General features: G+C 42.6%; 1 protein-coding gene across 1 annotated transcript in view; it reads left to right on the top strand.

The window, feature by feature from the left end:
* LOC142559668 (uncharacterized) overlaps positions 1-13,028 on the top strand; it is a 41,651-nt gene extending 28,623 nt beyond the window's left edge. Inside the window, exons 6-7 of the mRNA XM_075671237.1 lie at positions 5,318-5,443; positions 12,591-13,028. Coding sequence (XP_075527352.1) covers positions 5,318-5,443; positions 12,591-12,818 — 354 coding nt within the window. The 3' untranslated portion in view covers positions 12,819-13,028. The remainder of the gene's footprint in view (positions 1-5,317; positions 5,444-12,590) is intronic.
* The last annotated feature ends 1,458 nt before the right edge of the window (positions 13,029-14,486 follow it).

Genomic DNA, 14,486 nt, shown 5'->3' with positions numbered 1-14,486 from the left:
GTGCATAAGAGGCTTGACAACGTTACACTGTCATGACAAAATGTTTACTATACGCAACAATCTCATGGTCACGGGTAGCTCCGAGTAGCCAGTGTCCGAAGGATCGGCAGGCAGGCATGTATTCCTTTCGAAACAGAGCAATCTGCGGCTATCCCGGAAAAAGTTCAGTTTTTGTCGGGATATTCAAGCACTCGAAAGACTCATAAGGGTAGCAGTGGCCGATACTGCAACACGATGGCCAATCCCTGTTCTGGGGAGGGACTGTATTTTGCTGAAGTTTAGTGGGCTTTCCTAATTTTGCTGTACCTGGATTAGTATAACGCCACTAGATCTCGGCTTTTTTTGCCGGTGTCAGACACCACAACGAGCCAAGAGTAGTTCGCTGAACTTTTAAAACTGATCGACGAGGCGAAAGTAGGCGATATTCGAAATTATACGGTAAGAAAGACTGATGAAGCAGTAAAAAATGGACGCTGCATGAAAATAGTCAGACGAAAATTTTGCATACAAGCCAAGATGTGTGTGCTGAAAGATAAGCAGGGTAAGATCATCAGCCATCTCGAGGGTATTGTAAAAGCAGTGGAAGAAAATATATATCAAACTGTTCAGTACCCAGAGCAGCCACAATACCTGCCTTCGAAGTAGTAATGAATAGTTTACAGAGGCTCCTTCTATAACTAGCGATGAAGTAGAAGGGCCTTGTAAGATATCAAACGGAGAAAAGCTGCAGGAAAAGAGGGAATAACAGTCTATTTAACAAAAGACGGAGGAGATATCATGCTTGAAAAGCTTGCGGCGCCTATTTACGAAATATCTCGCGACTTCAGAGGTTCCAGAGAACTGGAAGAATGCCAGAATTATACTAATCCAGAAAAAGGCAGATGTTAAAGAATTGAAAAATAAAGGCCCATTAGCTTACTGCCACCATAGCATAAAATATTCAGCAAGAACAACCAAAAAGACAGGCCGGCTTCAGGGAGGGATACTCTACAATGGATCACATTCACGTCATCAATCAGGTAATCGACAAATCCGCAAAGTACAATCAGCCTCTCTATATGGTTTTCATAGATTACAGAAAGGCATTTGATTCACTAGAGATACCAACAGTCGCAGATGCATTATGTGATGAAGGAGTGCAGGAGCCTTACCTAAATATCTTTTAAAATATCTACGATGACTCTACAGGTAACTCGATTTTGCACAAGTAGAAATACACGTTAAAGATCAGGCAAGGAGGCACACTCTCTCGAATGATGCTGCTGTACTGTATGCTTGAAAGAAGTATTCAAGCTATTAAACTGGGAAGGCTTGGGAGTGAGGATCAACTGCAAATATCTCGGCAACCTTCGGTTGGCAGCTGACATTGTCCTGTTCAGCAACAATGCAGACGAGTTACAACAAATGATTGAGGACAGAGAGAGTGTAAGAGTGGGGTTGAATATTATTATGCAGAAGGCAAATATAAAGTTGGTCAATAGCCTGGTAAGGGAACAAAAGTTGAAGATCGCCTGTTAGCCTCTAGAGTATGTGAAGGAGTACGTTTTCCTAAGTTAATTACTAACAGGGACCCTGATAATGAAAATGAAATTTGGAGAAGAATAAAATTGCGTTGGAGTGCATTGGTTAGACATTGTCAGATCCTGACTGTAAGCTTACCACTGTCAACGAAAATAAATGTGTAAAATCAATGCATTCTACCGGTGCTAACCCATGGGGCAGAAAGTTAGAGATTGACAAAGAAGCTCGAGAATAAGGACCGCACAAAGCGCGATGGAACAAAGAATGACAGGCGGAACGACAAGGGACGTGAAGATAGCAGTGTGGATCAGAGTGTAAACGGGAATAACCGATGTGGTAATTGACATGAAGAAATAAAAATGGAGCTTTTCAAGCAATGTAAGGCGTAGGTTAGCTAACCGGTGGACCATTAGAGTTATAGTTGCAAAGAGACAGGAAGCGCACTCGGGGATAACTGAAGATTAAGTGGGGTGCTGAAATTAGGAAATTAGCAGGCACAAGTTTCAGTCGGTTGGTTCAGAACAAAGGTAATTGGTGAACGCAGGGAGAGGGTTTTGTCCTGCAGTGGGCGTAAAATAGGCTGATGATTATTCACGCACGTTTATGGCTTACACTTCACTTCCACCTGGACAGCGTTCGCAAATTTGTGCCATCGCGGGACAGACAGGCGAAATTGGTGTTACCCGAAAACTTGCTACCATTACCGGAGGGCTAATGGCATGAAGGTTGCCCAAATATGAATAACAATTCTTCTTTTGCTCGGTTTAATCATGCAAAATAAATGTGTGCACGTGAAATTTGATTGGGAGTCTTCGCGGTTTTCGCGAGGTCACGTTACAGAAAGGCGAAAGGGGCGGAGGGGGGGGCAGGATATATGATTAAGCAATCGAGGAGGTTTATTGAAGAAACAAAATGGAAACAGTTTGGAATACTTTACGTTAAAGCGCCAATGGTATGTGCATGAATTAGCAGGCTTCATGAGCGAGTGTGAAGCAGTAGAATACATGAAGCGATATACACAACAAAGTGCACGCTGGACAGAGATATAGCCCGTGAATCTGGGGTCTTCGCTTTCAGCATGTAACGAATATTGCTCGAGATTGCCCTAGTGGTTCGGCATTTACTATTACATTTCTTCTTTTACTCATTTTGCGAACAACAGGCCCACACGCCTGTCATGCGCTGTTACGCTTACTCGTATCGTTATCGTAAGCCAACTAGGTAAAGCTAAATGCAGCTACATTTTACGCATAACGTTATAATGAAAGTATCTTGATGGCGCAATTACGGGCAATATCGTTCTTGGAAAATTTTTTCGTTGCGTCTTTATTAAGCTGTATCACCAATAGAATGCAAGAGCTGCACAATCAGCGACCACTTTTTTTAAGTTTCCTCCATAAGAAGGGTGCGAACCACGTAATCGTGCTCATTTGCATGGCACCTCCAGGCAGTGATAGCACAAATGACAAAATCGGCGGCAATTTTCTGCTCGTCTTGAAACAGACGCCGGATGGGAATAAAAGAACGAAGAAAAGGTGAAAACGTTATCTGCTATTTTTACTAAGTAGTAGTCAATGCCTTCTTTCATTTTGGCTATAGGTCAAACAAATTACATATTTTTAAATGCATATATTTTTTCACATAGCCTAACACCATCGACAATTGTAACTCGGCCACATAGTGAGTGCTGTTATTCTTCGACAAGAAACTGCCTCTTGATTGCAAAATTTTATGGTCCGATTTTTAACCCCTAAAGTTGGCGAGAAAGGCTCTCACCAGCTTACGCTTCCATAGGCAACGACTTAACATGGCACTGTCAACGAACAGCCGGCAAAAACATGAGAAAATGCCGGCCCTGTTGTATATATTCCGCGATGAACGTAATTAGAAGTACCAAGAATTTCATAAAGAACTCTTCTTTTTTTTTGCTGCTAATAAGGTAATGCCATCCCACAGCATGTGGGAACGTTTGCGGATGTTAAATATTAAAAAAATTCTAGCTGTCACATAATCGTGATTAGCTGTAAGCATGAAATGGCAACCAGCGAAGCAGATTGGCGGGAGATGATACTAGCCACAATGTTAAAAGGGGTGTAGTGCATGCTCCCAACGGCACAACCCACCACACTACACCACCCCACACCGCACTACGCCATAATGTGCACTGGTCCATATGGACGCGATGGTTTCCTGTCACAGACAGAACCTCTTTACAAGTCTCGTCTCGTAGAAACAGGCTCCCGGAGAGCGCCGGACGCGCGCGGAACTCACGGACCGCTGGCGTTGAAAAAAGTACAAGAAATTCCGTCTGAACGCCAAGTGACAACAATCAAGCATATGTACACTGTATCTTCCTTTTGAACGTTGCAATTGAAAATGACAACTTCAGAGCACCTGAAGTAGCAGCTTGAGTGATGTTGTGAACGAACATTCGGAAGAACTCGTGCGCAATACTTTTTGTAGCTTTTTTGTGTACTAACTAGCGTTTGTGATGCGGTCACCTAGAAAGAATTGGGGGCCCAAGGTCGCATTTCCTTAAATTTCGGTTGCATGCCCTCGTGATCTCGCTTTGTTCTAGTGACGATGCCCGGATGTTCTCGTTCCATTCTTTTGTGGAGTTCATGGATAAGGGCTCCGAATTCTCGCTCAAGGTCTCTTGAACGTCACCGACAACGGGGGCTAAAAGCATTTCATACTTGATCAACCTGCTCAGATGCTGTTTCGTCTCTCCCACGCCGCGTCAGCTCTCGCAAAGGCAAAGTGATGTCGCGTAATCCAACTCTGTACGCGGGAACTATGGCAGCGCCACCGCTTCCAGTGGTGGTCCTCACGTATATCGGTTAACTTAATAATATTACACGTCGTGGACGCGTGCATGGCTACTTCTGTAGCAGTGGGGAGGGTGGCTTTTAGAATAAAATAAAATTTACTGACGATGTTTAAGCGGCGACGAGGGGGCACAAGGTTCGCAAGATGGTTGTATTTATTTCCAGAAATGTCCTAAGCTAACGTTCGCAAAGCCGGCTGTGCGTATTTTACGTATGGTATGTACGTTATCTAGACGTAGACTGATTTTTATCCTTTTTTTGCTTTTAGTGAAAACGATGTGCCTCAGAAGATAACAGGAACCTTGCAGCTGGTAATACTTCTGAGAAAACTCAATTAAATAGTATAAGGAGAGAGAGAGGGTTGAAAAGGAGCTGAGAGCGTTAGCATCTTCAACTGCTTTTAAAAGGGTTGAAATACCCTAAATAAAGATTGCGGATCATTTCTTTTTCATGCAGTCCTCAGCTTACAGTCCTCGGTTAATATTTCTGCTGCAGTTGTGTATTTGTTCCTACCTATGGATGTAATTATTTCGCTTTTCATTATATAGGCTTAAGTACTTGTACTATTTGACCTTCTGTACTTCGTCTCACATTATTGCGACGCATCTGTCGCTGCGGAAACTTATTTAAACGTTATGAAACCTTATTTCTTTCTACTGAACTTGATGCAGGCCGCTCCATCTTCCTTGCCACAAAACTTGTCAGGCTGAAAGACCTCTCATCCTTCACGATGTACGTGCATAAAGGAAACTTTGTGGGATTGCACAACATTGACTCACGTATATGGTGCGCAAGACACATAGTCATTTCATTCGGATATCTGCCCGTGAAATCGAGAACCTATTGTAAAAAGTACAACTTCTCCTATTACTTCAGCGCCTTATAAATATCTTCATAGAATGAAGTTTCATTTGTAGAACACGCTCCGCTATCGAGAATGTTTTCTTTATATTTCATTTTTTTTCAAGTTTTGCTCTGACGCAGAACTGTCCAGGAACTACCTATATCACAGCAACCTCCACGTGTCCCTAACCTACAGCAAGACGTCCAAGGTCACCGTGACCTTTGACAGCGAGAGGGCATTGCGTTCAAAGGTTCGTATCTATCTGCGGCAGCAAAAGATCAAAAACAACTGAGTACATGTTAATGCAATGCCAAGATGTTCAGCCACTGAGAGCGTGCAGAACGTTTACCTTCCAGAAGCACTGGGACAGAAAGCGGATAGATGCATTACGTGTTCAGCCGTCGAGATATGTAACAGGAGTTTGCAGTACTAGCCGGAAAAGAAAGCAGGACAGAGATTGATATAACTTCAGCCGTTAAAGGCATAGGTAACTGTGCCATATCGAGGTAGTGGTTATATTAAACAAAGAAAAAAAGAAAGAGAGGCAAATTGCTACACAGCTATGCATGATTATAATACACTACGATATCCAACAGCTTAGGTGCCCACTTCTTGCGGCCCCGTTACGAAGGAGATGTCAATCGAAATCATCAATATAATCACCGTAAGTAAAACAAGCATTTCATGATCTTATATTGGGAAAAAAATGACCATGTAGGTGAATAAAGAAAACCGATCCTCAACTCAGACAAAGGACAATCGTAAAAGTAACGGGTAACAATTGGAGAGAGAGTTTCACTCCGTTTCTGCCCATTCATCTCGCACGGTGTAAAACCGAAGCGAAGAGCACATGCGAACTGAAGCGGACATCGTCTAATGTCACGAAAAATAAAAAGCATAACCGCGTCGTTTCAGTGAGCGCTAAGATGCTCGCGTGTGTCTTGTAGACACTGGTAGACGAACAAATGATATCAGAAGAATTGTTAGTGACTTAGGCGCTATGTAAACTCAACAAAACGAAGCAGCCACATACAGCAGCATCTCTAGATGACTAGCTCGAGTAATCGTGGGGTTAGTACCTGAACAGATGCAGTTTTTATAATATACGGTCGTGGGTGTTCACCAGCTCCAATAGGTTTGCTCTAAGAACATGCAGTATTTCAGATTTTGCACGAGCTCATAGCAAATGCATATTATCCCTAGTTACTCGCTTGCCTTGCTGCTTGTGGCGGAAATTTCTCGTATCAGTACGTGGCACACTCAATTACAAGCGCATTCATTTACTCATTGCTGATATTTGAGCAATTCAGTCACCTTTGCTTAATTGTGAGCGAGTTTGGTTGTGGGTAAGAAAAATAGACATGCTGTAAGCAGACGCGCGTATTAGATTAGACTCACGAATTTTAATATTTGGTGTAAATAATACTTCAAAATTACAGTTCGTTATGATAGTGCCTGCTTTTGCGGCAACTATAATGTGCTACTAAACAAGTAAATAATTGCGTATATACGCATTTCGCGTTTCGCGCACAATTTCTCGCTCCAGCCAGCTTTGAAACTTCGGCATCCAGCAGGCAATGGCATCGAAACACACGCAGCAGAACTCACATATTTTCTTTAATCCCTTATGAAATCTTTCTTAAACCTTGCTGTGCCTCATCTGAAACGTTCATTGTGTGTTAGCACTTTCAGAGGCTATTCACCTTGAACGTAAGCCTTTCAACTGGCATGGTTAGTCTTGCGAGTTAGCTTTGTTCGCTCGCTTACAAAGTCAACACTTGACACGCAGTTCAAGATATTGCTGAATTGTAACAGTTGGTAGCTGTTCATCCATTCTACGCGTCTCAGAGATATAACACTTGTACATACACACGTGAACCTATTAGTCAAGTCAAGTCAAGTCAGTTTTATTTACATCATTATGATGTGGGTAGGCTCAGGCAAAAAGCGAACGATTTTCGCTTGAGGAAGCCCGAGCCCCCCTACATGGCGTACAGCAAGGTCAAAAGTTTTAAAAGAAAGTACAAAATCCACACACACTACATAACAGAATATAATATAAGAAATTCAGAACAGTCGATATAAACTCTTGGTACATGCTCATTAATACACAATGCATAGGTGTTCACAGAGATGAAAATGTCCTTTCCATCACACTTTAACGCAAAGGGAATACAGTGGAAGAATTCAGAAAAATTGTTATTAGTGAAATTCAGAACAATGGATATAAACTCGTCGTACATGCTCATTTATACACAATGCATAGGTGTTAACAGAGATGCAAATGTCATTCGTGTCAGACTTTAATCCAAAGGGAATACAGCGGCTTACAAAAAATGATTTCTTAGAGTTTGTGTACTAGATGTTTCAAGAGAAAAACGTTCAAATATGAATTTATTTAGTAACCTTGGAACTGCATGACGCATCAATTGTCGACCATGTTGTGTACGGCAAAGGGGAATGGTCCAACGTTCGTGTTTTCGAAACGAGTATGGCGTTGAGTTTGCTTCGAGGGATGACAATGCTATCAAGAAGTTGTCATTGTGAAAAACGAATTTTTTATATCTTACGGCTAAGAAAAATTCGTATAACTTATGAACGGGTATGATTTTGAATCGCTTAAACAATTCTTCGGTGTGTGCGAGGTAGTCAACATTTGCTATGTAACGTACTGCTTTCTTTTGCAGCGTGTGTATTTTGTGCAGGTTAGTTTGAGTAGTAGTGCCCCAAACAAGGAAACAGTAGTTAACATATGACATGAATAATGTGTTGTATATTATTAATTTAATCGATACAGGTAGATAGGAGCGAAATTTCCCGAGTATTCCGACGCACTTTGATAAATTGGTTAAAGTGGAGCTAATATGAGGGTCCCAGCTCATGTTCTTGTTAAAGAAAATTCCTAGTGTTTTTACTGTGTCTACTATCTCTATAATAGAATTGTCTCTCTTTAGCCTAATGTCTGATGTAACGATGTTCTGCCGGTAATGAAAAAGTACCGCTTTTGTTTTCTTACTATTTATTATCAAGGAATTTGCTGCGCTCCATGATTTCAACTTCTCTAATACGCTGTTTATGCTTGAAATGAGCAATGGAATGTTATTACCCCTAAACAAGAGACTCGTATCGTCTGCATACAGAAGATATTTTGGAAGGTTGCTGATATCTGTTATGTTGTTTATGTATATAATAAACAGTAGCGGTCCTAAGATACTTCCTTGTGGAACTCCAGTGGTTATTGGTTGAAGGGTCGAAACATGCTGATCTATTGTTACACATTGATATCGGTGCTGTAGGTAGGGCTTTAGTAGACAAGCTGCAGTGCCACGTATTCCATATCTTTCTAGCTTAGTGAGTAGTGTTTGATGGTTTAGGCGATCAAAAGCCTTCGAGAGATCCACAAAAACACCTATGAATATCTCCCTTTTTTCAAGTGCCTCGAGGATTATCTCTTTTTGCATTAGTAAGGCTGTTTCAGTGCACCTGTTTGGGCGGAAACCATGTTGTGACGGATTAATGAGGTTAAACTTATTGCAAACGTTCATGAGTCTTTTATGAATTATTCTTTCTAGGCCCTTAGAAAAAATCGGCAGAATAGAAATAGGTCGATAGTTGGACATATCGTTTTTATCGCCACTCTTGAAAAGTACAATTACTTTGGAGATTTGCATTAATTTGGGGAAGCAACCTGTTGATAACGCCAGATTATATATATAAGTCAGTAGGGGGGCAATAACGTTCAGCACATATTTAACTGGAATAATTTGTATGCCATCAATATCGCGTGATTTGCTATTTTTCAACGAGTTGAAGCTATTACATACCTCGCGTTCATCTGTCGGATCAAAATAAATGCTGCGATTATTCCTAGGAATAGTGCTGCTCAGAGATTGAGGGTTTTGAGAACTGCTGACAACATCTTTAAAAAATTTGTTAAATTCTTCGGCAAGCTCTGTGCCATGTATGCGGCGGCCCTGAAAAACGAGATCTTTGATAACTGGCGACGATGGGGTTCTGTTTAGCAACTTGTTTAGTTTTTTCCACACGTCTGCACTATCCTTACAGGATTCCTGTTGGAACTGATGCTGCAGGAAGCGCCGCTTTTCATTTCTTATGAAGGAATTCAGCTTATTTCTATATTGCTTAAATATTTTCAAATCTAAAAGTGACTTCGTTTTGACAAACTTTTTATATAATCTACCCTTCTTTTTTATTCGTTTTAAACACTCACGGCTGATCCATGGCTTTCGGTTGTTATGATGTGGCTTTAAAATAATTTCTCTAAATTGTTCACAGTAAATGCGCTTAAAAATAGATATGAATGTTTCATATGCCTCATCTGCAGTGTCACAATGGAATACACCATCCCAGTTTTCATTCACAAGACTCGAGTAGAAAGATTCCAAAGTTACAGGGGCGATGTTCTGGATATTTACTGTCATCGAAGTTTGCGCATGTGTTCTTTTATCTTCACATTCAACAAAAAGGTATATCGGAAAGTGGTCTCTTATGCCATTACATACAACTCCTGATATCACGTTTTTTACATCAATGTTGGTGATAAAAAGGTCTATCAAAGTCTCTGTGTACATTGTAACACGTGTTGCAGTTTTAGTAGTGATAGCATGACCATTTGCTTCCACTGCCAAAAGAAAGGTCTCTTGCGCAGGGCAAGGTTTTAGCACAACAATGTTGAAATCACCCGCAAGTAGTAATTCCAAATTATTTACATTCACGTTGTTGAATAGCAATTCAATGTGGGAAATGAATTGATTGAATTGACCGTTTGGCGGTCGGTAGATCACACAGTAGATGTATTTTCTCTATTTCAAGCATAGGCATTCAAAAAGCTTCAGTCAATAGAGACAGTTCAGGAATTATTTCACATTCTAGATATTTTTGATGAGGATTTCTATTCCACCACCTTGTTTATTAGGTCTGTTTAGGAAGAAACTATTATATCCATCACGCCTGTAAACCTCTGTATCTGATGAATACCACGTTTCAGTCAACATTATTACATCGAAGTCAAAAACAAATTCATTTAGAAGAACAGAAAGCTCGTCTTCTTTATGCCTCGCTGATCTAATATTCAGATGAAAAGAGCTCAAGCCGATTTTCCTCGATGTATTAAATGTGGTGTTTATGTCGTGCGGAGACTGAGCCATTTTACAGGCGAGATGCAAAATATAAAAAAGTGAAGACACTTAAACCATTTTTTCCACGTCTTGAGCATTGCGAAGGTACAGAATCGATGACGATTCATCCTTCCGTGCAAGAACCCTACCATTGCTTGTCCAGACAGATTTCCACCCTTTTGCTTTCTTTGCAAAAGGGTGGAAAGTACTGCCAAGTACTCGTTTTAGTGCTGGGCACAGGTGTTCGTTGATGAACAGCGGCGAGTTTGGTGAAAAACCCAGGTCCTCAGTTGATAGGCGCATTTTATGTTCTTTTTGGAGCACAGCGTCTCGCTTGGGACGGCTTTTGAATTGTGCAACGATATTTGGTACAGTGTTGGGTTTTTTTGCAGGAACGCGATGACAAATTTCAATGTCGCTTTTCGCAATAGGCTCCTTTAAAGCCTCCCCTATTTTATCAAGAGCATCAGGAAGGTTTTCATCTTCAGAGAAAGGGATCCCTTTAATCTCAAGGTTCCGATTCCTTGAATACTGCTCCGAGAAAGTCACTCGATCCTCGAGCTGTAAAACTTGCGTTCTGAGCGCTTGGCATTCTTCTAATAACTTTTCATTAGCCGCTTGGAGCTCTTTGTTTACTTTTGCCAGCTCATCACGTTCTTTCTTTCTGTCCTCGAATTCTTTATTGAAAAATTCGAGACTTGCCTTGACTTCCCTTAGGTCTTTTCTTAGATCCCGTTCAAGTTTAGCTTGAAATTCGCGCATTTCCTTCCTAAGTTCAGCAGATCCACTCATCTCAAGTGCAACAAAAGAGTGCACACAAGCAACGGCGTTGGCAGCAGTTTGGGCAGAAAGGACAGAAATGGCACTTCACTGTATGGAAAACGTTCTAACCTGCAATGATAGCGGACAAGATTTAGATGGTCTCGTCAGGCTGCCCTTGCTGCTGCCAAGTGATTCCTCGGTGAAAGCGCGGCCCTTTTTGTAGCAGGCGCTTCCCTGGTGGACGTGACGTCACCGGCGTACTGTCGGAGGAGTATGCGAGCGCAAACAAGCTTAGGCATTTGGGAATAAATACCTACGAGTTAGAGCGTTGCGCCTCGTATACCTTCAGCCATCATTTGTTAATCGGAAAGGGATGCTATAGCACAGCAAAATCCTGTTTTTGTCGCCTCATCAAAGCCCCAGCGACAGTACCGGATTGGGCGAAAGCCTCTGTGACGCATGAAAAGCTATCAGGTGCGAGAGCCGTGGTGCTCAGAACAAGTCATCCACTATAACAACTGAACCTAGGATCCCTCCGCGTGTATTTAACGGCCGGAGTAAAACTGCTAGCTCGCGCACATCTAGGATGACATGCGAACAGCATATACAGAAAGCTTGCAAATTTTACCGCATGGATAAATATATTATATGGATCGGAGCGCATCATGATACACTGCAGCAAGCCATCCATAAAAAGGAGGGAACTACTGCGAAATGGCAAAGCCTCATAATAATGCGATAAAATTAGGGATCCCATGTCGCAGAAAATACGTCATTGGTGTCGGCTACGGTGTCCACGCCGCTGACCGCATGAGAAAAAACATCCCGAACGACGCGTTCAATTCCACGCAAGCTCTCCGCGTGGTGCAGAGGTGTTACTGAACTAATTGAATTTCTCAAAGTAAAACGCGTCAGAAAATTTGCAAAGTAGGACGTACAAAAAACCTGCAGACATGATACCATTGGTCTGCAGTTTTAATATACGAGAAAACATAGTCCTGTTACGTGAAAACTGAAACACAATCCCCTTTTCCAGTTGCCATTTGAAGTCTGTCTTGCGGCGCGCTCCTCTCCGTTCCTTGCAGCACCATCCAGATGGCACTCGCCTCCGCGCATCCGCGGCAGCGGTGGCGCCCGCCATGGGGTAGAAAAAAAAAGGAATCAGAAAGCTCGCATTCGTGCATAGTGTCCCCCGTGAGCTTTTCCAGGAAAACGTTACGATTACATAAGCTGCATAGCACACACACACAATCACATACACAGATGCCTGATTCAAGAGCAGCTTTAACAGAAATGTGGGCACCCTCCCTGCGAGACTACTGTGCCAGAAGATTTTTAAATACTTTTTTTATATTTGAGTGAATCATATCAGTTTTTGTACCTACGAGTGCCAGTCTTATTATGATGATATTGCTTTTAAGAACCCGTTCCCTGAATGCAATTCTGCGTTCTTAAACAGAAGCCTAGGCAACATCCTCACTTTCTTTCCCTTCGCAGATATGCGACACCAAACCGAATGCCAAGGCGCTTGCTTACCACATCGCAGCGTACGACATTGACTACGATGCTTCATGGTCCAGCGCTTGTGTGTTCCTGACTCTGCGTGGGCCCTACTACCGCCTCAAGCTCCTGTGCAAGCTGGAACACCTGCTCCTCACGGGATACACGCAGAAAGGCTGCCGTAGTCGTGCATTCAATATGTCGTCCGATAACTGCGACGCGTAAAGATACGCGACGGTTACGTCGGTGATATAGACAGTGAAAAGTATGTCACTAAGACGTAAAAGATGCACGTTCCTACGCGTTTCTCTGTTGTTCCCAGATGTGACGTTTCGCCTTCGTTTTGCTAAAAGCATTGCTTTGTTGCGCCATTCACGCCGATACTGTCGTATTTTGTAAATGATTCCCACGCCACATTTATTTCCAAATGAAATTAGGATGCCACTCCTTTGTAATACACATGCTACACGTACTATTCTTTTTTACTTATGCTCGGATTACCGCTTTCTACTCGGACCAAAAATTACGCCATAATAGAAGAGCCGCTTCGAAGCCGCCATCTTTCGATCCTGCAAACGCCGAATGCATCTGCCTCAAGAGTTTGCGTAGCACAATTACCGCGAAATAAAATTAATTTTTGTCGCTCTGAGCCCGTCCGCACCCAAATGAACTTGTCCAATTTACATTGCCCCGAGAGAACACCGCCCTGCACACACGAAGTTTGAGACGAGTTCCAAAGCTCGCGGATATTGGCCTTTATTTAGTTAATTCCATGCAAGCTGCCCCGAAAAGCTCGTGGTTTGGTTTACTTCATCTTAGCTGTCCGAAGTTTCCTGTATAAACTGTTTACATTCCACCAGTTGTTTCGCGCGCACAGAAATGAAGAGTGCAATAATTTATTTGGGCACGTCGCCCTTTCTTAGTCAGCTGTATCAACTTGGTTAATACAGATTCCTTTTATACCCAATTGATTTGATCCATACACTTTTACGTATCTACAAAAAAAGCTTAGGGTTTGTTGTCAGTCTATCATTTAGTCCTTCACAGTAGTTTTCTCATGCGATTTTACTATTCAGCTTATAATCATGCGTTAATTGTGCCGATTCCTCGTAGTGAGCATCGCTCTTTGCTCTCTTGTGCATAAAAATTCTTTTTTTCTTTTTTTTAACTGTAAAGTGGCTGTTATCACCCAAAATGAGAGAAATAACTTCTATTTGTGTAGCCAGAAGATTGGTGGGGGGGGGGGGGGGGCAACATTGCCTAAATGGTGGCCAGAAGCCCTCGAGCTCTAGCGGCATCTTCGGCCTGCTGCACGACCAAAAGTTGGTCTTCGGTGGCCGAGCTGAGCAACACGGTCTCACACTGCTTCCGATCCTTAATTTTTTGGCCCTGTCGGGGCGCCCAAGGGCAGGCCCAGATAATGTGATACAGGTCCACCCTTTCTTGATAAAATTTACATTTCGCCAATCGTTGGTCTAGGCAATAATGATTATGGATCACCGGATTTGGATACGTATTTGCTTGAAGGAGGCGCTCTGCCACCGCCTGCTGCTTATTAAGTGATGGGTGTGAGGGAGAAAAACCGCACCCTCCCCAATCTGTAATGATTAGTTATCTCCCTGTAGCCAACTATCCGGTCCCCTGTCAGCCCCAGCCGCGGCGCCCCGGTGGCTCGGCTTGTGAGTCCTCGAGCCACGGTGTCGGCCGCCTCATTGCAGGGGAGGGAGGAGTCCGCAGGCGCACAGATGACATGGACAACCCGCTGACCGTGGAAGTTTGCCAGGATTCGCTGTGATTCCGGCGAAATGCGCCCCTTTGCTTAAATTAAAATGGCGGTTTTAGAATCACCAACTACTTTCGTGGTCAGTGTGGAACCCATTGAGAGAGCAATAG

Source organism: Dermacentor variabilis, chromosome 10, assembly GCF_050947875.1.
Source record: "Dermacentor variabilis isolate Ectoservices chromosome 10, ASM5094787v1, whole genome shotgun sequence".
In the NCBI taxonomy this organism is placed as follows: domain Eukaryota; kingdom Metazoa; phylum Arthropoda; class Arachnida; order Ixodida; family Ixodidae; genus Dermacentor; species Dermacentor variabilis.
The sequence above is the reverse complement of the archived record's forward strand: the minus strand, read 5'-3'. Positions and strand labels throughout refer to the sequence as shown.